Source organism: Colletotrichum higginsianum (genome assembly GCF_001672515.1).
Source record: "Colletotrichum higginsianum IMI 349063 chromosome 7 map unlocalized unitig_7, whole genome shotgun sequence".
In the NCBI taxonomy this organism is placed as follows: Eukaryota; Fungi; Ascomycota; class Sordariomycetes; order Glomerellales; family Glomerellaceae; genus Colletotrichum; species Colletotrichum higginsianum.
Window position 1 is genome coordinate 3,764,117 of NW_017263917.1, and position 22,310 is coordinate 3,786,426.

Consider the following 22,310-nt stretch of genomic DNA (forward strand, 5'->3'; position numbering starts at 1 on the left):
GCTATATTCTGTATCTACCTTGTTGTGAATCTTATCCCGGGCAAGGTTATTCAATTCGACCATCTCGTTAGGACGAGACCTGGCAGGTTCTAGATGGCAGGAACATGTATCCTATCCAGCAGCCCGCTGCGTAAAGGGGAAACCCACATGCGTGCGCACGCCCAAGCCCACACAGATGGATTCCCACCGCCCACAGACGCAGATTCGCATCGCATGGCAGCGCGTCGCATCGCATTGGCTCACGCTCTTCTTCACTGAGATACGGATACCGTGTGTCGGTCGGGGTTGCTTTTCCACGTTGCACGCCTCCGGCCTACTCCCAGCACACGCCTCTCACAAACACACTGTCTGTCGAACCGAGCCTAACCTAACCTACCTACCACCTAAACTCAGGCACCTGGTATCCCTCCCTCCCTCCCTCCCTCCCTCCCTACCTACCTACCTTACCCTCCCTCTCACTTACTGCCTCTCACCTCACTCACTCCCCCCCGGTCCCTATCCCATCCTAGCCGGGCCCGCACATTGCAGCGCGTCCAATCCTGAAGCCGGCACACCTCTTTCGCCCGCCCACTTTTTCTCTTTCCTCCCCACGCATGTGTCGTGACGTCCCTTTCCTTTTCCCCCCAATTCCCACACCTCAGCAGCAAATCTCCCACACACACGCACAACACACAACACACACTCAACGCTCTCTCTCTCACACACATCCGCACACACTCCAGAGTCGCGACCTACGCCGCTCTCTATCCCTACAACCCCCTTTCCGCCCCAAAACAGCCGGCGACCAATCCTCCATTTTGTCCTGAGTCTCGCCAGATGTTTCCCTCATGTCCAGCCCGCCTCGTAACGCCGAAAATGCCGCACCCGCGACCCTGGTGAGCCCCGCGCATTCGTCGCCGTCGCCGTCGTCGTCGCCGCGCATTCCCACCACCACTCCCACCACCACTCCCACCACTACCACCATCTCCGCCCCCATCTCCAGTTCCAAGCCCTGTGCAAGTCCCTGTCCGTCCGTCCCAGCTGCTGCCGTTGCCGTTGCCGCCGCTGGTGCAGACGGGTCTGCTGCAGATCCTGGAACTGGATCTGATGTTGCTGGCGTTGCTTTTGCTGCCGCCGCCCCCCAGCAACAACAGCCACCTTTCCCTTCATCCCTCCCGCCATCGCATCCAGACACCCCCCTAGCCCGAGCTGCAGATCTACCCCCTGCCACGGCCGCTGTCACCCAGCACCAGCAGGATGTCTCGAGTCTCGACCCGAATGTTAAAAAGCCCCGAGGCCCTGCCGCCCTCCCGAGGCAGTCCGGTCCGTCCTTGCTAACCCAAGCACTTGCCTCAGCTCGCGGCATCCCTTCGAGAACACACTCTCACCAAGATCAACCCCCCCAACCCCAGAGCCAGCTGTCGACGCGCTCGCTGCCCTCTCCTACCGCCGACTCTCTCCTCCCACCTAGTAACCCCTCCTCCGCCGCTGCTGGCCTGGATACCCTCGCCGTCGATACCCGCAATGTTCCCTCCCTTCCCGGCCACAGCGCCTCAGTAACTCCTCGGAGCGCCCCTCAACTCGCCTCTGCACCACCCCTCGACGCTACCAACCCGATCAACGCTGCCGAGCCTCCCGCCGCCGACATGGAGATCATGACGTCGCCCACCTACGATATTTCTAGCTTCCAGGGCATCAGAGCAATGCTACTGGACCACCGGGACTTTCTCAAGGGCACGCGATCGCGGGGCAGGGGGTCGTCGCTGGAGCGCGTTGACCTGGAGTCGAGATCGACGGGAGGATTGCGCAAGACGCGAGCCCACTCCCATTCTACCAGCCCGGATGCATCTTTGGCCGCCTCCGTCGCCCCCCTCGACCAGAAGCTACATCAAGACGTTGCCGTGCCCGAGGTACGGCCCAAGAAACTGGAGCAGCGCTTCTCCGTCGGACCTGAGAAGATATGGTCGATCGGGTCAAGTGAGGCCATCGACGGCCAGGAGGATGGCCAGGTCGAGAAGTCGGTCCATGAGGCCATGATCGGCGTCGAGCCGAACGCCCGTAGTCGCAAGGCAAGCTACAGCCTCCGGTTTTTCCGCGAAGGCTTGCCCAAGGAGGAGAAGACACCCGGCCGCAGAAAGGACACACGCCCCAAGGAGAAGCTCTCCCTGAGCCACGAGTTACAAGATCCGCTATCATCGGACATTGCCATTGAAGACTTCGCCAAAGCTGCGAGCGCGCAACCATCTCCCAGGATTCTCGATAAGAAGGACTGGTTGCCAAAGCAGCTGGAAAGGGTTAAGACCTTTCCTCTCCAGTCGCCCCAGGACGGCGAAACGCCTATTCTCACCGACTCCCCGACCCAGGATTACTTTGGCCTGAGAAAAGTCAACGGCGATATTTTCCACAAGGTGGACTCAGACGGTGCCAGGCAGACTGGTCCTAAGGCCAGCTCCAAGCATGGTGATTCCGAAGGCGAAGCTTCGCTACCGGCAGTGCAGGAGACCGTGACTGCTGAGACTCGACGCCCATCTGCTGACAGCAGCGACCGCGGTGAGAGCCATGAGGAGGGTGACGAGTCCAGCGAGGAGAAGATTTCTTCAGCCGTATTCGTACCACATCCCGGCTTGGAAGAGGCCGCAGAGCGCGAGCGAGACGTGGCGAAGCCGAGACAGACGGCGGGCTCCCGCACCACTTCCAGGGCCGAAGATTTCCATCCGTGGCTCGTGAAAGCCGATGAGCCCGAGCCTGAAGAGGAGCTGTCCCCCGATCAGCCCCCCGATACGCCCTCTCACAAGCCGAAGTCGAAGCCGAAGCGATTGCCCGGAGAGCCGAATGTAACTCTCCGCGAGGTCCAGCCTGGCACCATCGATGACCTCGCCGTCGAAGACGGGCAGGAGCCGACGACAGCAAAGCAGATGCCTACGCATCTTGACGAGCACACCCACCATCACCAAGTCGAGCACAAAGAGCCCCTCGAGGCGATTGAGCTCATTCCCTACAAGCATCAAGTCGGCGGACACACCACCCTCTGGCGCTTTTCCAAGAGGGCTGTCTGCAAACAGCTCAACAACAGAGAGAATGAGTTTTACGAGAACGTGGAGCAAGACCATCCGGACTTGCTGCCGTTCCTCCCTCGGTACATCGGCGTGCTGAACGTTACCTTTCACAAGCAGCCCCGGCGCAAATCAACTCACAAGCGGGAGGATATGCCCGTCTTGGAGCGCAAGAAGACCGGGGAGAGCGGCGTGTCAGTTTCGGTGTCGCCTTCCAAGTCTAGCACTGCCAATGGAAACTCGAACGGCGCATCCCAATCCAATAATACGGAACACCGCAGGATCATCAGCCAGTCGCTCTCGAACGCGCCGGAGCCCATCCCGACCGTCACCTTTGACGACAACTGGCACATCTTGCCACGAAACCTGCTTCAGCCGACGCCGCCGCCTATCGCCTTGCCGACTCGGGGCCGAAGTACATCATCTTCTGGTCTGCCTGACAACGTCGAGGAGAGCCAAGCGACGTCTCCCACAAGGCCCAGCTTGGATGACAGGCACGCCAACAGCTGGGGTGCCACAACCGTCAACAAGCGGCTGCGCAACGAGGTGTTCAACGACGTCTTCTTGAAGCAGCCCATCCCGATCCACAAGCACCGTCGCCCTCACCAAAAGTCGATGGCCTTCCGGAAGCAGCAGACCTTAAGACCAGCGAGCTCCGTCCCCGATCTAGTGCGCAGGCAGGACCCGTCAGCTCAAGAAGGTCACGCGCCTCAACACCCCAGCCCACTCCGGCCAAGCAGCTCTTCACCGCCGGCGACGGAAAGCATCCCGATGGAGCGTCCCGAGCATCCTTGCCACCCGGAGACCGCAGAAGCCGAGGACAGCGATGTCAAGGATGTCACCGGCACGAGTGCACCGGAGCCGGAGACGCTGGCGGACAAGATTATTGCGCAGAAGAAGAAGCGGCGCTACTCCGGAACAGGGCTCCGACGAAAGCCACGAACAGTGACAGAGTCCAGAGGCCATCTCAAGTACTGGGAGGAGGCGGACGACGCTGGGTACAGGGGCGAAGATGAGGGCGGGCAATCTCTTATCACATCGCAAGTAAACTCGCCCATGATCGAGGCGCCGAATACGAATGGTACGAGTCCTCACGAAGGGACCGCGAAAGAACTGAATCTTCCGGTGCCTGCCACAGAGGCACCTCAACCTGGAGGCGTTTCTGAGATTGAGCATTCGACTTATGCATCCACAGTGCCGTCCGAGGTACCGAGCCCCACGCAAGAGTTCCGCAAGATCCCGCGACCGGTGAACCCCAAGGAAGCACAAACGCAGAGGGACTCCCGCGTGGAGTATTTCCTCTTGCTGGAAGACCTCACGGCAGGCATGAAGCGACCATGCATCATGGACCTGAAGATGGGTACTAGGCAGTACGGTGTGGAGGCGACGCCCAAGAAGCAGAAGTCGCAGCAAGGCAAGTGCGCCAGGACGACGTCGCGTGAGCTCGGCGTGCGTGTGTGTGGGCTCCAGGTCTGGGATGTCAAGAGCCAAAGCTACGTGTTCAAGGACAAGTACTTTGGGCGCGACCTCAAGGCTGGGCAGGAATTTCAAGACGCCCTGACGCGGTTTCTCTACGACGGCGTGGACTACGCCAGCATCTTGCGGCACATACCGACTATCCTACAGAAACTGGACCACCTCGAGTCGATTGTCAAGGAGCTAGATGGCTACCGCTTCTACGCCGCCAGTCTTCTCATGTTTTACGACGGCGACACGACGAGCGAGGGTAATGAATACGATACAGTCGTTGACGATTCCACGACTGATTTTGCAACCGACACGGAAGAGTCGTCGGCGTTGCGCGAGAAGAAAAGGCAAAAGAAGAAGCGCGGCATCGATTTCAAGATCGCCGACTTCGCAAACAGCCTGACCAAGGGCGACCTGGCCGAGGGGAAGCCATGCCCGCCTCAGCACCCCAATGAACCGGATCGTGGTTTCCTCCGAGGTCTTCGTACGTTGAGGAAGTATTTCCTCAAGATCCAGAAAGATACCCGGGCTGCCATGGGCCTGGACAGTCATGGACGGAGTAACAGAATGGAGGATGTCGATGACATCGACATGGATCACATGTCGGACGAAGAGGGGTCAGTTAGTGAATGAGTGGAGGACGAGTCTCTACTTTCTTGTTGATAATTTTTGGGGGGATTATTATTCTGGGTTGGGGGGTTATGGTTGGTTGGCGCGGACGGACGGGGAAATCGCGGAGTCAGGGATGGCATTTGACAACATACCCGGCATCGGTCTGGCGTCACAATACAGATTTCAAGGCAACTGAGATGTTTTGTATTCTCACTCTCACTTGCCTCAAGAGGCTTTGGTTAGTGGGTGCTGCAGATTGTGTCGTGTCCGACGTGAGTCCCGACGAGTGGTGAGCTGGTTGCGTGTAGACCGTGGTTGGTGGAGAGAGCAGAGCGGTGGTTGAGCGAAGCGACGCCCGGACAGCGGGTACAGATTGGACTGAATAGGATTTGTTGAAAGCGGTCTTTGGGTGTATAACCAAGGCGTTGAATTTTTTTTAAGTTTTCATTATCCTTGTTGTCTTGTTGCTTGGGGATCTGGGTTAGACGTTAGACAAAATTGAGCCCGTCCTAGATTTGCGCTCACTCTGATTCCATTCCGCGCCTTGTTTCAGTGATGCATCGTCCTCGATGCGGACCACACGGACGATTAGACGTTTCCACAGTGCCGATGACCCGACCGCTTCGGTCCGGGAGTCTTAGGTAAGCCCCCGACAACCGGGAGATAAATAAGGTACCATCAGGCAGGTGGCACAACTCTTCATCTGGTTGTATCCAAGCCCCCCCCCCATCTCAACACGTTCAGAAAAGCAGGTTTTCACTACTGCCGTCTTCATCGTCACAATCATCATAAGCTCCTATCAACAAACAACACCGGCATCTTATCATTTCCCGCGAGACCATTCGAACGGCGACATGGGCTCGGTCCTCTCCGCCATCCGGTCCGCGACCAAGACCGTCGGCGCGGTGGCCAGGCTCCTCCTGGACCTCAACAGGCAGTATCAGGCGCTACTAGCCAGGGTCAACGCGGCGCCCGGCATGCCGCACGAGAGGCCCTCGAGCCCGTACTGGCTCGACGACCCGCCGTTCCCAGAGCTCGTGGGGATGCAGTCCGAGACGCTGGCACGGGAGGCCGACGTAGTGGTAATCGGAAGCGGCATCACGGGCGTCGCCGTCGCCAGGGGATTGTTCGCCGCCGCTGCTACCGACGCAGATGAGGCTGGCGATGGGCCGAAAGTCGTGGTGCTCGACGCGCGGGCGCTGTGCGCAGGCGCCACGGGGCGGAACGGCGGGCATGTGAAGGCGAGCCCGCACGAGCTGTTCCCCCGGCTGGCGCGGCACTTTGGAAGGGAAGTGGCAGCGCGGCTGACGCGGTTCGCGCTGCGGACGGCAGAGGCCGTGCTGGAGGTCGGCGGGGTGGAGGGGAGAGAGGTGGCGGAGTGCCGGGCGGTCGAGACGGTCGATTTCTTTCTCGACGCAAAGGGCTACGAGGATGGGGTGAAGGGCGTCGAGGAGCTGAGGCAGTGGGTGCCCGAGGTCGAGGTCGAGGTGCTGGGCGGGGAAGCGACGGTCGAGCGGTTCGGGGCAGAGGAGGGCCACGTCTTTGGCAGCCTGGTGTACAAGGCCGGCGCTCTGTGGCCGTACCGGCTCGTCTCGGCGGTCTGGAAGGAGCTGCTGGGCGCGCAGAGTGGGAGGCTGACGTTGGAGATGAACACGGCCGTGGAGGAGGTCGTGTTGGATGCCGCGGGTGATGGGGAGAGGCCATACGTTGTTAGGACGGGGCGGGGTTCGATTCGGGCGAGGCATGTGGTGCACGCGACAAACGCGCATGCGGCGCAATTTCTGACGGGGTTGAGGGGGAAGATGGCAGGGGTAAAGGCGCATATGACGGCGCAGCGGCCCGCAGCGGCGGCAGTAGGTGGTGATGACGACGGTGATGGCGACAGGGGTGGGGACGGTTTCCGGTGGAAGGATGGCAGCGGGCCCGGGAGTCGGTCGTGGAGCATCATTTACGGCGGAGGTCTGTTCGACTACGTGACGCAGCGGCCGAACGGGGACGTGATGCTCGGGGGCGGGTTCGGGCGCAGCGCGGGGCAGGGGGTCGACATGGTGGGCGTGTGGGACGACTCCGGGACGGAGGGGATGACGGTGGCGCACGTGGCGGGCGTCATGAAGGCCTTGTTTGGGGCACGTTGGAGCGGGAATGTGACGAGGGCGTGGAGCGGGATTCTGGCCGTGACGGGGGACATGGCGCCCTTTGTTGGGCGGGTTCCTGGGGCGCTGTCCGGGGCCGTGGGGAAGGGTGTCGCGCTGCGGGGGCGGAAGGGCGAGGAAAAGAAGATGAGGTTGAGGGCGAAGAAGGTCGATGACGGTGAGGAGGACAGATGGAAGGGGGCCGGGGCTGGGGAGTGGGTCAGTGCCGGGTATTGCGGCGACGGCATGGTGTGGGCGTGGCTCTGCGGCACGGCGTTGGGGGTCATGGTCGCGGGCAAAGAGAACGTTGCGTTGGAGAAGGGCGCCGGGTTCCCTGGAGGCAAGTTGGACGAGTGGTTCCCCCGGGAGCTGTTGATCACGGAGGCGAGAGTCAAGAAGGCCGACATGAGCAATCTGGTGGATGAGTTGCTGTGACGGGAGCAGGCTTCCAACGGAGCGGCGAGGCAGTAGCACTTGGTGGCACTACGATGTAGTGGGGAGTAAACAGGAATAAAGGGGAAGCAAAACGGCTTGTGTTAAGCTTGACACTGAAAAACGTATTGGTATGAAATGCACGCATCAGTCAAGAAATGCGTGTTAAACAGGCTTCTTGTTTGTTGTTGGTAAGGGCAGCGGCTCAAGCCAAGGGTGGCTTCATAGACTGCCAACCAATATGGCATCTGATATGTTTTTGTTATCAAGTAGATCGATAGCTGGTAGCTGGGGTTATCGACCGGCAGTAAAAGTGTTCGGTTTATGGTATTCCGCCTCTCATGATGGAATTCTGAAGACGATTGTCTACTCCTAAAAAACCCTAACCAACTGAACGTGATAGCTGTCAACAAGCTCTTTCAAACCAGGCCACTGATTTCTCTCTTGCTAGTATTACTATCACTATTATCCGTTATGATTCTATTACAACAATAATCACCTTCGGTCTCTATACATTTCATGTTTGCCAATTAAACACACGTGTCTATCTATGTCCCATTGTCCAGGTCAAACGCGAGTAGGCCGAAGCACCCACCCAATCCAGTCTTATCCACGACTCATCCACCCTCGACTCCCCTAACCCACGAGACTGGGAGGGATCGACAAGATACCCGCTGCAGGCATCCTCCCCCCCAAAAAAAGCCCCTCCCCCAACAGTGCCGGCGGCTGCACAAGACAGCCAGGGCCCAGGGCCCAGGGGCCAGGGGTCGTCCCCACTCGCTGTGACTAGCGATCGTGGAGCTCCTCCCTTTGGTTCGTCCACCCGCTGCGGGGTAGCTGCAATGACGTCCCCCCTCCATGGGAGGCATGCCTCCGCTCGACAGAGCATCGTGGGCTCTTCCATCGCCGAAGCGTCCGCCGTGTTGTGCGCCGGGATTTGAATTACCTCATTCCTCGGCCTTCTCCAGTTTTCCTTCTCCCCCCCTCTCCTCTCTCACTTTCTGTTTTCGGCTTCTTTCGACGTCCGGCCCGGTTCTCTTATCAAATCCCGCGGCAAACTTCACAGTCACGGCTCATCTTTAAATACCTCGTGCTTGGCTATCATCGCTTCGATCTCAGGGCACACCCCTAACTTCGATCCCGTACGCCAGAGGAATTCCTCTCGAGCTGTTGCAGGCAAACATCGACGGAAACCAACAACCTCATCGCACCGACAAAAGGAGACCCCTCCACAATGCCTCCCATCCGCCTTGCGACGGCGTCTCCCGCGGCGGGGCCGACCACCGCCGCGACCCTGCAGCAGATCTCCCTCCTCGCCGCCCGCGCCTCCGCCAACGCCGCCGACCTCCTCCTACTGCCCGAGGCCTACCTCGGCGCCGGGTACCCGCGCGGCGCCTCTTTCGGCTCTAAGATCGGCTCCCGCACCGCCGAGGGCCGCGATGAGTTCCTTGCCTACTTCAACGCCGCCGTCGACCTCGGCGACACCGTCGGCGACGCCGGCGCCGGCGCTGGTGACAAGTGGGTTAACCGGGACCTACCCGCGCAGAATCTAACCACCGCCGCCGACGGGGACGAGGGCAAGCCGAAGCCGAAGCGGGGCGACGGCTCGAGGGAGGAACTCGAGAAGATCGCCGCCGACTCGGGCGTCTTCCTCGTCGTCGGCTGCATCGAGCGCGCCGGCGGCAGCCTGTACTGCGCCGTCGTCTACGTTTGTCCCAGGCTGGGCATGATCGGGAAGAGGCGCAAGGTGATGCCCGTACGCGCTCCCCCCCCCCTCGCACCCCGAGACGAGCCACAACCAGACACTGACAGAACCCAGACCGCGACCGAACGCCTCATCTGGGCTCAGGGCTCCCCCGCTACCCTCCGCGCCGTCTCCACCACCATCCGCGGCGTCCGCCTCAACCTCGCCGCCGCCATTTGCTGGGAGAACTACATGCCCCTCCTCCGCCAGGCCCTCTACGCCCAGAACATCAACCTCTACCTCGCTCCGACCGCCGACGGCCGCGATACCTGGCTGCCCCTCATGCGCGCCATCGCCTGCGAGGGCCGCTGCTTCGTCATCTCCTCTAACATGGCCGTCCGGCCCCCCGCGTCGTCGTCGGCTTTTGCCGTGCAGCGCGACGGTAGCGACGGCAACGACGACGACGACCAACCAGACGCCGACGCCTACCCCCGCGCCCGCCGCAACTCGTGCCTCACCGAAGAGGGGTTCGAGATCGCCCTCCCGGAAAAGCACAAGCCCGTCAACGGCACCCCCGCCACAACCACCGACAGCTCGCGCCGCCGCCGCAAATCCGTCATCGTCGAGGACGGCAACGAGATCGTCCTGCCCGGCGACGCCGACGACGACAACAACGCCCCCACCACCGGCGCCAACGGCATCCGGACCTCCGCTGCCATCAAGACGGCGGCGAAACCAGCTGCTGACTGGGTCTCCCGCGGCGGCTCCTCCATCGTGGGCCCCTTCGGCGACGTCCTCGCCGGCCCCCAGTGGGAGGACGACGAGGGACTCATCTACGCCGACGTCGACTTTGACGACTGCATCCGCGGCCGCCTCGATATCGACGTCGGCGGCAGCTACTCCCGCAACGACTCCTTCAAGTTCTCTGTCGACGGCCTGGACCTGGACCCCCTGCCGTACTAAGAGGCGCCGCTGGCCCGCTGCCTCGCTGGGCTGTCGGCATGCCCCATCTGGGTCTGCCGCGTCAAGTCGGCGATGCAACCGACTCGTGGAAGATGCTACGCTGCGTATCAGGCACCATTGGACCATCAAACCGGCTCTCTGTAATCACACCAGAACAAAAGCAGTGTCATCGCTGACGAGTACAAACTGTAGTCTTCGCTCGTAATGCATGTATTTCCGTTGACGTTTGGCTCACGCCTAGACTGACCGCGTATGAACCCCCCTGATGGTAGTGTGATATCCATGAAGCCCTGATCCCCAATTCCCAACCTTCCCAATCCTCCCATGTAATGCCAGCCATGAAGAGAAACCCACCATGCCACAGATTCATTAATGCGAGAGAAATGGTCGTGAAGAGCACTTGGGCGCCATGTCCTTAGCGCTCCTCTTCGGTCTTCGCTCGACTCGAGCCCTCGCCCCTGTCCTCAGATCCGTCCTTTTCCGACGCCTCCCGGGGGCTGGTCAGCGGGCTCGTCACGCCGCCAATGCTTCCGCTGATGCTCTCTGATCGACCGTGACCCAGCAATCCGCTCCGGACGCTTGCCCCGTCGCCGTTGCCACTCTGCTTCGCATAGAAGCTGTTCCGGTCGCCGGGCATGGCAGGGGCAACGCCCGTGGCCGAGTAGATGCTGGTGCGCTCGGCGTTGGCGATGCGCGAGCTGCTATGGTGAAGGCCGGGGGTTGTCGGCATGCCGACGACCGGATCGATGTTGGCACTAAGGACGCTGAGAGGGAGACTCTCGCGGCTACCGCCCCAGAGGGAGGAGGGGGCCAAGGCGCGAACCGAGGCGTCCGTATCGAGCGACCGGCGACGGCGGCGCTGGGATGACGACGCCAAGGTGATGATGGATGCGTTGTCGGTGAGAAGGTTGTTGGCGGTGGCGGTGGTGTAGGTCGTGGGGTTGCCTGGCCCCGCCGCGGCGGGTGCGAGGTGGGCGGGAATGGCGGAGGCGGGCGAGGCCGTCGGGAAGGGTTGGTTGAAGTGGATCGATTGGGTATGACCCTGGTGCGATGTGTGGTTGCCGTTGGTGGTCGGGTTCGTTGGCACATGGGTGCCGCCATTATTTGGCGCCATGGACTGGATTGTCGTCAGGGTTGTCGTCAGCGAGCGCACAGAGGGCGCTGGCGACGAAAAGGTGCTGTCCCCTCCCCTGCGAGATTCGACGCCGCCGATGGTCCGGCTTGTTCCGGCGACCGAGGGAGCGCCGTGAGAGGGAGCGACGAGCGAAGGGGCTCTGTCGTGGTCTGTCGATATCGTTGGGGCCATGGACCTTGCACCGGCGGTGGGCGGGGCGCGACCATCATCGGATGACATGCGTGAAGAGGGTTCGAGAGAGGTCGCGCTCCCGCTCAGGGCGGTTGAGAAGGAATAAGAACTGGTTTCGACATCGACATCGGCGTGGCTGGCGGAGGCCGCGCGGCCAGACTGGGGATATGGATTGTTATTGTTATTGTTGTTCTTGGAGGCCCGCAGTTTGGCATGTAGTTTGGCCTGCTGGCGTTTCGAAGTGGGAAGATGCACGCCGCTCCCGTCGCTCGAGGAGGACGTCTTGAAGTTTGTGAGCTTCTTGACCCAGGTGGAAAAAGGACGGCGCCTGCCTGCACGATCAGGGCGATCTAGCATTTTGTCAGTGTTTCTAGGTGGCTGGGTGCGTCTGCAGAAGACGGCGTGGGCTGAATGAGACCTGCCGAGGGGTGCGACGAGGGCGAGTAGAATCGACGGTCATGGGAATGTGGGCGACAAAGAAAAATGCGGTCAATTACCGTGCGGCTGCAGCGCGGCCTCGGTCGTAGCCATTCGGTAGCCTTGTGGGCAGGACGACAACGTAGAGCAAGCAATTATTCGCGGGAGACCCCAGCCGATGAAGACTTGGCCAAGTGTCGTCGGGCTACGTGTCGGCGCAATGGCAGAGGAAGGTGCCGAGTCTAGGTAGTTGAGTCGAGTCGAGTCGATTCAAATCGAGTTGTCGGGGCGTGGCGTGGCGTGAAGGACAGGATAAGCAAGAGTACGCTGGAGAGGAGAGTCGAAAGAAAAGAGAGTGAGCAGTGGGTGTCGGTCGGTAGGAGAGTCAGGTTCGCGGATGAAGAAGACCTGCCGAGAAAATCGAAGGAATGCGAATGAAATACGATGGCCAGATGGTGTGCGGATACGTGTTTGTGTGCGTGCGTGTCGATCGTGAGGTGGAAAGGCGGGAAAGACGGGAAAGGCGATGGGAATGGGTATTGAAGGAGGGACGAAGGCGAAGAATGGGAATGAGAATGGAAATGAGAATGGAAATGGACATGGAGGTGGAAGTGGAAGTGCAGGCGGAAGCGGTAGTGGAGAGCCAGCACGGATTGGGACGATTTAGACGATTGGGACGATTGAGACAGTGGACCTAACGCCCTCCCAGCAGCCCCGTCGCTGCCCAGCCCACTGTCGGGCGGTGGGCGTTACTGGAGGTCTGAGACTCTCACTGAACCATGGGCGGAGTCGAGCCGTCGACAGAGGGCTGGCCCGGCTCGGCTAGGATCACTGCATGCCCCCCCCCAGAAGACGTGGACCCCTAGAGAGCACCTTCGAGCACTGCCAGTGCCAACTGGGTCATCTCCATTGTTGCTTACCTCCTTGCCACTTGCCAAGTGCAGCCCACAACTAATGGCTGCAATACGGAAATACATCTCTGTATGTGCTCATGCCCGGCTGTATTATGTCACCATAGTCTGTGCGATGGGCAATCACCAGCTACGCTCTCATCCGATGTGTGATATCACTCTCCTTTTTGTACACCAGATCTCGAATCCAGCCTGGCTTTTTGCTCATAATCTCTGATTTGAAAAAGGCATCGTACTACAGCCTGAGAGATCCCGGCCGACCAGATGGTAGTGTCTATATGTCACAGTCACGATTGAGAAGAAGGAAAGAGGAGCCGCAGCTAAGACAAGGCGCCAACACAGTGACAGACAAATTTAGACCTTGAGCGGCAACAACTTGCACATCTTCCACCCTCTATTCGTCCGCCGCATGGCTGTAGGCGGTGACCGTAATCCGTCACTGCCTCATGCTTTGGTATGAAACTTGCAGTATCTCATCATCGCTTGCCGTCTGCACCAAGAAGCTCTGGGCAAGTTGGGATCGTGGTCAACTCACCAACCCTCAGCCACCCAACCACCCACCACGACGGTTCACGAGCCGTGGGTCAAAGCTCTCGGTTCACTTTTCTCTTTATTTTACACACTTGCCAATTCCGGCCTCGAGTTGAAACTCTCGGGCTCACATGGCGTCCAATTGCTGGTGGGACTAGGCACAAGTGTATCCGTGCCTTACTTACCTTGGTAGGTAGGTAAGTAGGTACCTGAGAAAAGGCAGGGGCCGCCACAGCTCGGTCCATGGTGTGCCCAGGTACCAGGAGAATGTTCTTTATCTAATCTTATCGCCTCTTATCGCTCTTCTTGACGTCGTTCGCAACGCACCTGCTTGATCGCAGCCAAAGACATCGCAACCGCATGTCCTTTGCAAGTCTACCGTTACCACCATCCATGCGCATCGATAGCCATCCCTGGTGGCTCATCCTGACGCGTGTCGACATGGCCCTCCCATCCCCCAATCGCCATCATGTCCATTAAGCCCCTGCCCGAGGACGTCATCCGTCGCATCAGGTCCTCCGCCACCGTCACCTCTCTCAACGGCGTTGTCTGCGCACTCGTTAAGAACGCCCTCGATGCACACGCCACCAGGCTCAACATTACCGTTGACTACTCCCGTGGGAACTGCGTTGTTGAGGATGACGGTCTGGGAATATTGCCCCTCGAGTTTCGAGAGCCGGGCGGACTGGGCAAGCAGCACCGTGAGCTCGCCGCACCTTGGCACCCCCGATTCGACCTGAGCTTGCTGACCCTGACTTAGACACATCGAGACACTCGCCCGAACATGAGTGCCACGGCGCCAACGGCAACTTTCTCGCCTCGGTCGCTGCCCTGTCTTTACTCACCATCACTTCTCACCACCACCTGTACAACTCGCAAAACTCTCTCACCATCCACAACTCAGTAGTCTTGGCCCGCAACACCCCAGCCCTGCCAGAACAGCGTCTGTTTACCTTTAGCCATGGGACTCGCGTCACAGTTAGAGATCTTTTCGGTTCCATGGCTGTACGAGTCAAGCAGAGGGCTGTGGCTTCCGAGAAAGCCGCCGTGGACAAGGAATGGGGCCGTTTGCTGCGCCATGTCGCCGCCCTTTTGCTGGCTTGGCCTTCGGACGTGACCATCTCCATCCGAGACACCGTCAAGAACAACGAGACACGCTTCCGACCCAACACTCTATCCAAGCTGGAAACGGTGACACGTTCTTCACGGATTCTGTCCCAATCGGGTCTCGTCGACGGCTTGGATCATGTGCTTTGGACACCCGTCGGCGCGTCGGTGGGAGAGTTGACCATCGAGGGCTGTATATCGTTAAGTCCCGTGGCCAACCGGCAGGCTCAGTTCATCAGCTTTGGCATTCATCCTGTGACTAACGAGCATGGGACAAACGTCTTGTACCAAGAGGTCAACCGCGTCTTCATCAACTCCGGTTTTGCAATAGAGGAGGAATCGGCCGTCTCTAGAGGTCCGCCCCTAGGGGTGCTTCCGACACTGAGACAGCCTTCGGACAGAAATGCCCGGCCGAAGCGTGGCCTGGATCGGTGGCCCATGTTCTACTTCCGTATCAGCTCTACTTCGCGGACCTGGCCGCTGTCGGGCGCCTCTTTCGAGGATTTCCTTAATGACCGAAACCGTACTCTTGCAGACATCATCGACCTGCTAAAGCTGGTTTGCTATGAGTTCTTGAAGAAGCATCGCTTCCGTCCACATAGTGTCACCGCTTCCCTTCGTGGGTCTACCAGTCATAAGCAGAGAGATGAAGTCGAGACAGAGCTCCCAAGCAAGGATGCTAAGCGGCCACAGACAGTCCCATTGACGGCTAGTCGGTCCAACTCTACAACGCCCATCTCGAGACCCGAGTCTCCTTTTGATCTGTGGCAACGAGTGAAGGTCGGACGAGTTCTAGAAGAGAAAACGAAATCAGGCGCATCAACTCCCGTGTTCTCCCATGCGAATGCCACCACATCTCTCATGGCCAAGAGTCCTGGGCAGATCGAGACGATGCAGCCCAGCTTGCGCTTTCTTGACGACGCGGGTAATCTACTGCGCAAACCTTTTGAGGACATGTGCTCGGATTCCCCGCCGAAGCAGGGATCACAAGAGACCACTTGTATACGCCCAATGATCACCACCGCCAAAAAAGAGCCGTGTTCACATCCCGAATCGCATCCCGAACCTTTGAGCTTTACCAGGGACGATGAAGGAGTCTCGCGTTTAGGCGAACCCCCCGATGAAGCTCAATTTTCGGGTACCATTGACATGGAGCCCGTTTCGACATCCCAATTCTTCAAAGCAAACAACTCTCAGTCGCGACAGCGGCCCAGTGAATGGCTCAAAGGGTTGCTCTCTCAATGGGAAAATCCCGTCTTCCAACCTGTTGAACCTCCTGTACGTCGTTTGGATGACGAATGGCCATATCGAGCAGCAATCCAATCTCTCGATATGGAAGCCGGATGCTCCCATGGAACTCATACTTCGAACATCAAATTGTCGGGGCGCATCTCCAAAGCTGCCCTGGTGGGCGCGGAAGTTGTCTCTCAGGTTGATCGTAAGTTCATCTTAGTGAAACTCAGGCGAGACCAAATATCCGGCGGTGATCTATCAGGCTTGCGGGCCAACTCTGTGTTAGTTCTTATAGATCAACACGCTGCCGATGAAAGATGTCGACTTGAGACTTTGATGCGGGACTATTTTCATCCGGCAAAAGGGTCCAAGGAGGTGGTTGCACGATCAGAAATGCTCGAGAACCATCTTCAATTCGAGTTCTCGGCCAAGGAATGCAAATTGCTGCGCAAGTATTCACATCACATACGCCGATGGGGCATCTTCTATGAGGTTGAAGAGCCGGAGTCAGCTCAGTGGCGGCACAAAAGTAAACAGCTCCCCAAGGTGAACGTAACAAGTCTTCCGCCGAGCATCGCAGAAAGGTGCCGATTAGAGCCGAGGCTACTCGCCGATCTGCTTCGGCAGGAGATATGGAGAGCAGAGGAGGAGGGCGTGCCGCCAGCTCGACCCGTTCCCCTCGCCAATGGAGTTCTCAGTCGCGAAGTTGACTGGGTTTCCAACTTTCACGGCTGTCCTCAAGCAATTCTCGATTTGCTCAACTCGAGATCTTGTCGCAGTGAGTGATCCCCTCGAGGAACGCTTTATTTTTACTGACTGGCGTAGGCGCCATCATGTTTAATGACGTCTTATCCAGGGACGAGTGTGAGTCTCTTGTGCTCCGCCTCAGCCGATGTTCATTCCCTTTTCAGTGCGCGCATGGAAGACCATCCTTGGTGCCCCTCGTCGACATGAGTACTCTGAGCTCGAACCAGATGACAGAGCGGGGCAGTTTTGGCAGCCGCTTGAAGCAATCAGGCTTATTGAAATAAGATAGACCTCGCTATTAATGGCGTCAGGGGTTACACAAACTGATTTGGCAGAGGCGCCCCAGAGGAATGTGCAACTATAGAACGAGGTTATTGTCACAGTCGCGGCCATAGAAGATACACCATTAAAAAAGTACGGATGTGGTGCGTGCTCGTGGGTTGCCTTCTTGGCGGAGTGGAGCGTGAAGCTGAAATCCAGAAAAGTCTCGTTAGACAGACTACCGAAACAGCGAATCCATGGCGTGCCGTTCAACGATATCGAAAATGAAAGGCGGCATTTAACAGCGTTCCTCCGCTACGGTAGGATGCCAGGATAAGAAGACGACGACGATGTGTGGCTGGTGCAACTGGACGCCACACGTGGCGTCCAGTAGCTTGAGGCTCCACATCCGCCGGGCACCACTGTACCACCTGAGCAGCAACGACAGGCAGCTCCAAGCTCCCCACAGCGGCGTCATTGGAGCGCGAAGCACCCGACGTTCATCAACAACCACCACAATATTGCTGCACGCTCCACCGCCGACTCTGCCCTTCCCACGACTCGCTGCCGCTAGGAGATGTAGTCATGGCCTTTCAGGTACGCGTGCGATGATTTCCCCTATCGGTTGCCCCCCAACGACTTATATTGACTGTGTCTGTCGCAGTGGAAGGCATTCGACTTCTTCGACGTCAGCCAGGTCCGACTTGCCGATGACGAGACCCGACTCTTCTTCGAGAGCAACGAGATCGCCAGTGTCTGTTCGGGATCGGACAGCCTGTTTCTTGGTAGCTACGATGGATACGTTCGCATTGTTGGGTCGAGCTGGAAGGTGGTGAAGAGCTTCCAGGCTCACGAGGTTGGAACGATCACCCACATGCGCCAGATTGAGGGGACGAGCTTGCTGGTTACGGTCGCGGTAGGTTGAATCGAAACCTGCCCGAGCGCGCACGATGATTCTGACCTTCGTACAGGAGGATCTTAGTAGCGAACCGGTGCTGAAGATCTGGGCCTTGGACAAGCTGGTAAAGAAGACGAACATGCCTACATGCCTGAGCACTTTGCAGATCAGCAACGGCAAGAAGCAGTTTCCCGTAATACCGGCCTCACACTCGAGCATCAATGCACGTATTGACTTGGTGCCAATGTAGATCTCGGCTATCGACGTCCTCGATAATCTTACCCAAGTAGCGGTCGGCTTCGCCAACGGCACCGTAACCCTGATCCGAGGCGACTTAATCAACGATTTGGGAGCTAGACAAAGAACCGTTCATGAGTCGGAGGAGCCCATCACGGGTGTAGAGCTGATGGCCGATCCCCAGGGCCTCACTACCCTGTTCATCTCAACAACAGCCCGGATCTTGAAGTTAAGCATCTCGAAGAGAGGCCACAGCTCCCCGCCAAAGACTGTCGAGGACATGGGATGCCACGTCGACTGCATGACGGTTGACAAGAAGACGGGAGATGTTGTCGTGGCTAGAGAAGATGCAATCTACACCTACACATTGGAGGGCAGAGGAGCTCCACGCGCGTACGAGTCGGCAAAACGGTTGGTCTCGATTTACCAGGACTACGTCGCCCTGATATGCCCGCCATCATCTTCGACTACCGAGAAGCCCACTGACACCATGCGTCGTCGCTTTGGAGGCGGCGCCGCGGACGCGCTGTTCAACGCATCCACATTTGTTCTCCTTGAGCCAGATCTGAGGGTCTTGGGACACACACAGTCTCTGATTTCGCCGTTCAAGGCCATTTTCCAGATTTGGGGCGATCTCTTCATTCTCACACAAGATGGAAAGGTCAGCCGGTTTCACGAGAAATCATTGCAACAGCGCCTCGAGATGTTATACCAGCGCAACATGTTTCCCTTGGCCGTCGAGTTGGCGCAAAAGTCGGGCTTGGATGCCACACAACAGAGTGGCATCTTCCGGCGCTTCGGTGACTATTTATACCAGAAAGCAGATTATGATGGGGCTATGGTTCAGTATATCAAGGCGATTGATACGACAGAACCATCGCAGGTTATCAGAAAGGTAATGGATATTCCACCCTCAAGAATATAAAAAACAGCAGAGACTGACGGGCATGCACAGTTTCTTGATACTCAGCGGATACATAACCTCATTCAGTACCTCGAACAACTACACGAGCACCGCAAGGCAACGTCTGATCACACAACACTGCTCCTCAACTGCTATGCCAAACTCAAAGACATTGACAAGCTGGAGGCCTTTATCAAGTCACCGGGTGACTTGAAGTTCGATTTGGAGACCGCAATCTCCATGTGCAGGCAAGGGGGATACTATGATCAAGCGGCCTATCTTGCCAAGAAGCATGGCGAGATTGATCTGGTAGTCGATATTCTCATAGAGGATTCAAAGGCATATGACGAGGCTCTTGATTTTATTTGGCATCAAGACCCGGAAGTAGTGAGTCTCATGGACCCTTGGCTTCTGAGCGTGACTAACGTCTCTCAAGGCATTCCCTTGTCTCAAAAAGTATGCCCGAGTCCTCATTGAGAACTGCCCGAAAGATGCGACAACAGTGTTTGTCGACTACTACACCGGCAAGTACCGGCCTAGACTGCATCTAGTCCCAATCGAGGACAACGGAGAGACTGTTGCTGGAGGCGGCATGGTTGCCGGCGCAGCAAGCGCAGTACAGAACCTTTCCAACTTCCTGCCTTTACCCTACATGAACACATCATCTCTGCAAAGCCCATCAACACCAGGTAACGGTACCACGGCAATTAATGGCGATGCTCAAATCATCATGAACCCCGAGGACATTCCCGCGCCAAAGTATACGCCGCCACCTCCGAGGACGGCTTTCTCCTCATTCATAGACCACCCGGATGAGTTTATTGTCTTCCTAGAGGCGTGTCTGGAGGAGAAGGGCCTGAAGGAGAGTGACAAAACAGACCTGTATACCACACTGTTTGAAATGTATCTTCACAAGTCGAACGAAAAGAAGGGGGAACAGCACCGGGAAGAGTGGGAGAACAAGGCCAAGAAACTCATAGAGGGCGAGGACATTCCCATGGAGAGCTCCAATGTCCTGCTCCTATCTCACTTGTCCAACTTCAAGGACGGCACGACTCTAGTCAAGGAGCAATCCGGCCTGCTGTTCGACATCTTCCGGTCTTACACATCAGCCAAGGATACCCGCGGAGCTATCAAGGCGCTGCGTAAATACGGGCCTGAGGAGCCGCAATTGTATCCGGCGGCCCTCGCGTACCTCACCTCGGACCCGCGTATCCTCGAGGAGGCTGGGTCAGAAGAGCTTTCTGCCGTTCTCAACAAGATCGACAAGGACGGCCTCATGGCGCCGCTGCAGGTCATCCAGACGCTCGTCGGGCAGTCGGGCTCATCGGGCGGCGTTGCGACCATGGGCATGATCAAGCCATACCTCCACGACACGATCGAGCGCGAGCGCAAAGAGATCGCGGCGAATCGGCGGCGCATCTCGGCGTTCCGCGTCGAAACGGAGCAGAAGCGGGCAGAACTCGCCGACCTCGGCTCCAAGCCGGCCGTGTTCCAGTCGACGCGTTGTGCCGTCTGCACGGCGCCGCTCGACCTGCCAGCAGTGCACTTCCTCTGCAAGCACAGCTTCCACCAGCGATGCCTGCGCGCCGAGGGCGAGTGCCCGCAGTGCGCCAACGACAACGCAACGATCCGCGCGCTGCGTAAGACGCAAATCGAGACGGCGGGCAAACACGAGCTTTTCAAGGCCGAGCTGGAGCGCAGCGAGGACCGGTTCTCAACGATTGCCGAGTGGTTCGGGCGTGGCGTCATGGGGGCGCCCAACGCCGACACAACGTGAGCGAGGAGAGGTTTGGGGGGAGGAAGGGATGGCAATTAACCTGCAAGATGGACCCGTCCCACTTGTCGACTCGAAAACAAGGCTCGACTGTAGTGCTGCAGGGTGACGGCCATTACAAAACGGGGTGGAAAGACGGGCAAGAGAGGCCGAGACCGGTAGTGGTTTGCATCGCGTAATAATACCAGCTTCGTCAGCATACCTGATACAACGAACGGACACTGCCCCGTTTTGGACAAGGCAGATAAATACCAGATCGATTCATCCCTCTCTAGTGAAATACCTGGCCAGCCAACGTGGTCTCTCAAAAAAGTCACACGGTTTGCAAACTATGCGCAACACTGAACTGATTACCTACGTACGTACACTGAGTACGAGGTTGATTGAGGTCCCCCCTTCACTCCATCTCTGACGACGCAAATAGCTTTCTGTGTTCGTCTAGTTGACGTGGACTGCAGTAGCACGAGAAGCCATAGGAGAGCTAGCTAAGGGGGGAGAGGGGGGGGGGAAGTCTTGGAGGCTGTCCGTCGTCCCAATGACACTCACTAACTTTCCATCAAGGGACTTATCTCTTGGGACGATTGGCCGGGGTTTCCATCCATGCATGGCGTGTCGAGCCTTGGGAGTAAGCTCTGGAGGCGAGCAAGAAAAGGGGCAGACAATCACGACTTGAGATGTCCTCGGATGTGGCAATCGTCATGCAAGGGAAATGGGGTTTGCTCTATTTGTAGACATAAAGGCTGCCCTGCCTGCCTTCTGTCTTTCTCATCTCTCATCTCTTTCTCCCCCAACGCCGCTGCTACATTGAAGGGGGGGGGGGGGTGTTACATGTAAGAAAAGCGAACAATTCCTCTCCACGAAGCACCCCCAAAGAAAAGCGCCGTTGCTCCGAGAGAATGATTCTCATCCACCATTACAAAGCAGGAACCCATTCCCTGAACCTCGCTCTTTATGCTTGAAAAGACAATGACAAATTTGCAGGCGTGATGGGGCATGAGAGTAAATGCTTGGAAATAAAACCAGAAGCCACCCCTGAATATTTCCTTCCGTATCCCGGTTACCAGTCAAAGACAAATGGAATTCTGGGGAGGAGAAGAGTCTACCGGTAAAGCATCCTCTTGTGTCCCTCATTCCGAATTTACTTGCCATCCAGTCAAAAGGCCGATATGTCCCTTCGTGGGCAGCATCCCCCGGCCTTCGTCATTCGTCTGGCTCGCCGGCCCTACCTGCTAGCCAAATCCTCCACCCTCAACCGTCCGTCCGCTCATTTCCGCGTGTAGCCGTCTCAGTTTGAGTAAATGAATCCTCCGCCCGAGACCGAGTAGCACCGGAAAATGTAGAGAGGCGTGCATATAGAAGCCGAGAGCTCTTTGCTGAGCTGAAGCTAGAATCCCCGTCGTGGTTGTACGGCTCCTTTGGAAAGGCCCATCCAGGGTGCAAACGATCTGCACTCCATCCACAGAGAAGCCTTCGACGCAGAATCCACTCTGTTTCCTCTCCAGATCTTTCGGCTGTAACCAGATGCGGTCGTTCTCTATAGGGAAATGAAACGTGATTGGAAAAGTCCATGAGGCAAAATATGCCGACGAAGATGTGCAATCTGATTGCATGCTGTTCTTTGGATATTTTGCACAAAAAACAAAACAAAAAAAACCGAAG

The 22,310-nt window shown here is 57.8% G+C and overlaps 5 protein-coding genes across 5 annotated transcripts; 3 read left to right on the forward strand and 2 right to left on the reverse strand.

The window, feature by feature from the left end:
* Nucleotides 1-827: 827 nt before the first annotated feature.
* CH63R_10829 (Inositol polyphosphate kinase) lies at nucleotides 828-5,132 on the forward strand (the record flags this gene model as incomplete). Its single annotated transcript, XM_018305803.1, has 1 exon — nucleotides 828-5,132. The coding sequence occupies one exon, from the start codon at nucleotides 828-830 to the stop codon at nucleotides 5,130-5,132; it is 4,305 nt and encodes a 1,434-aa protein (XP_018155227.1).
* Nucleotides 5,133-6,051: 919 nt separating this feature from the next.
* CH63R_10830 (uncharacterized protein) lies at nucleotides 6,052-7,650 on the reverse strand (the record flags this gene model as incomplete). Its single annotated transcript, XM_018305804.1, has 2 exons — nucleotides 6,052-6,534; nucleotides 7,261-7,650. The coding sequence occupies 2 exons, from the start codon at nucleotides 7,648-7,650 to the stop codon at nucleotides 6,052-6,054; spliced, it is 873 nt and encodes a 290-aa protein (XP_018155228.1).
* A 1,259-nt stretch (nucleotides 7,651-8,909) lies between these two features.
* CH63R_10831 (Carbon-nitrogen hydrolase) lies at nucleotides 8,910-10,322 on the forward strand (the record flags this gene model as incomplete). The annotated part of the gene is made up of 2 exons (XM_018305805.1): nucleotides 8,910-9,431; nucleotides 9,495-10,322. 2 exons carry the CDS (start codon nucleotides 8,910-8,912, stop codon nucleotides 10,320-10,322), a joined length of 1,350 nt encoding a protein of 449 aa, XP_018155229.1.
* Nucleotides 10,323-10,737: 415 nt separating this feature from the next.
* Nucleotides 10,738-11,985, reverse strand: CH63R_10832 (uncharacterized protein; the record flags this gene model as incomplete). Its single annotated transcript, XM_018305806.1, has 1 exon — nucleotides 10,738-11,985. The coding sequence occupies one exon, from the start codon at nucleotides 11,983-11,985 to the stop codon at nucleotides 10,738-10,740; it is 1,248 nt and encodes a 415-aa protein (XP_018155230.1).
* A 1,971-nt stretch (nucleotides 11,986-13,956) lies between these two features.
* Nucleotides 13,957-20,654, forward strand: CH63R_10833 (Vacuolar membrane protein; the record flags this gene model as incomplete). The annotated part of the gene is made up of 9 exons (XM_018305807.1): nucleotides 13,957-14,188; nucleotides 14,248-16,032; nucleotides 16,123-16,605; nucleotides 17,275-17,432; nucleotides 17,500-17,751; nucleotides 17,807-17,926; nucleotides 17,984-18,865; nucleotides 18,926-19,261; nucleotides 19,311-20,654. 9 exons carry the CDS (start codon nucleotides 13,957-13,959, stop codon nucleotides 20,652-20,654), a joined length of 5,592 nt encoding a protein of 1,863 aa, XP_018155231.1.
* Between the last annotated feature and the right edge of the window lie 1,656 nt (nucleotides 20,655-22,310).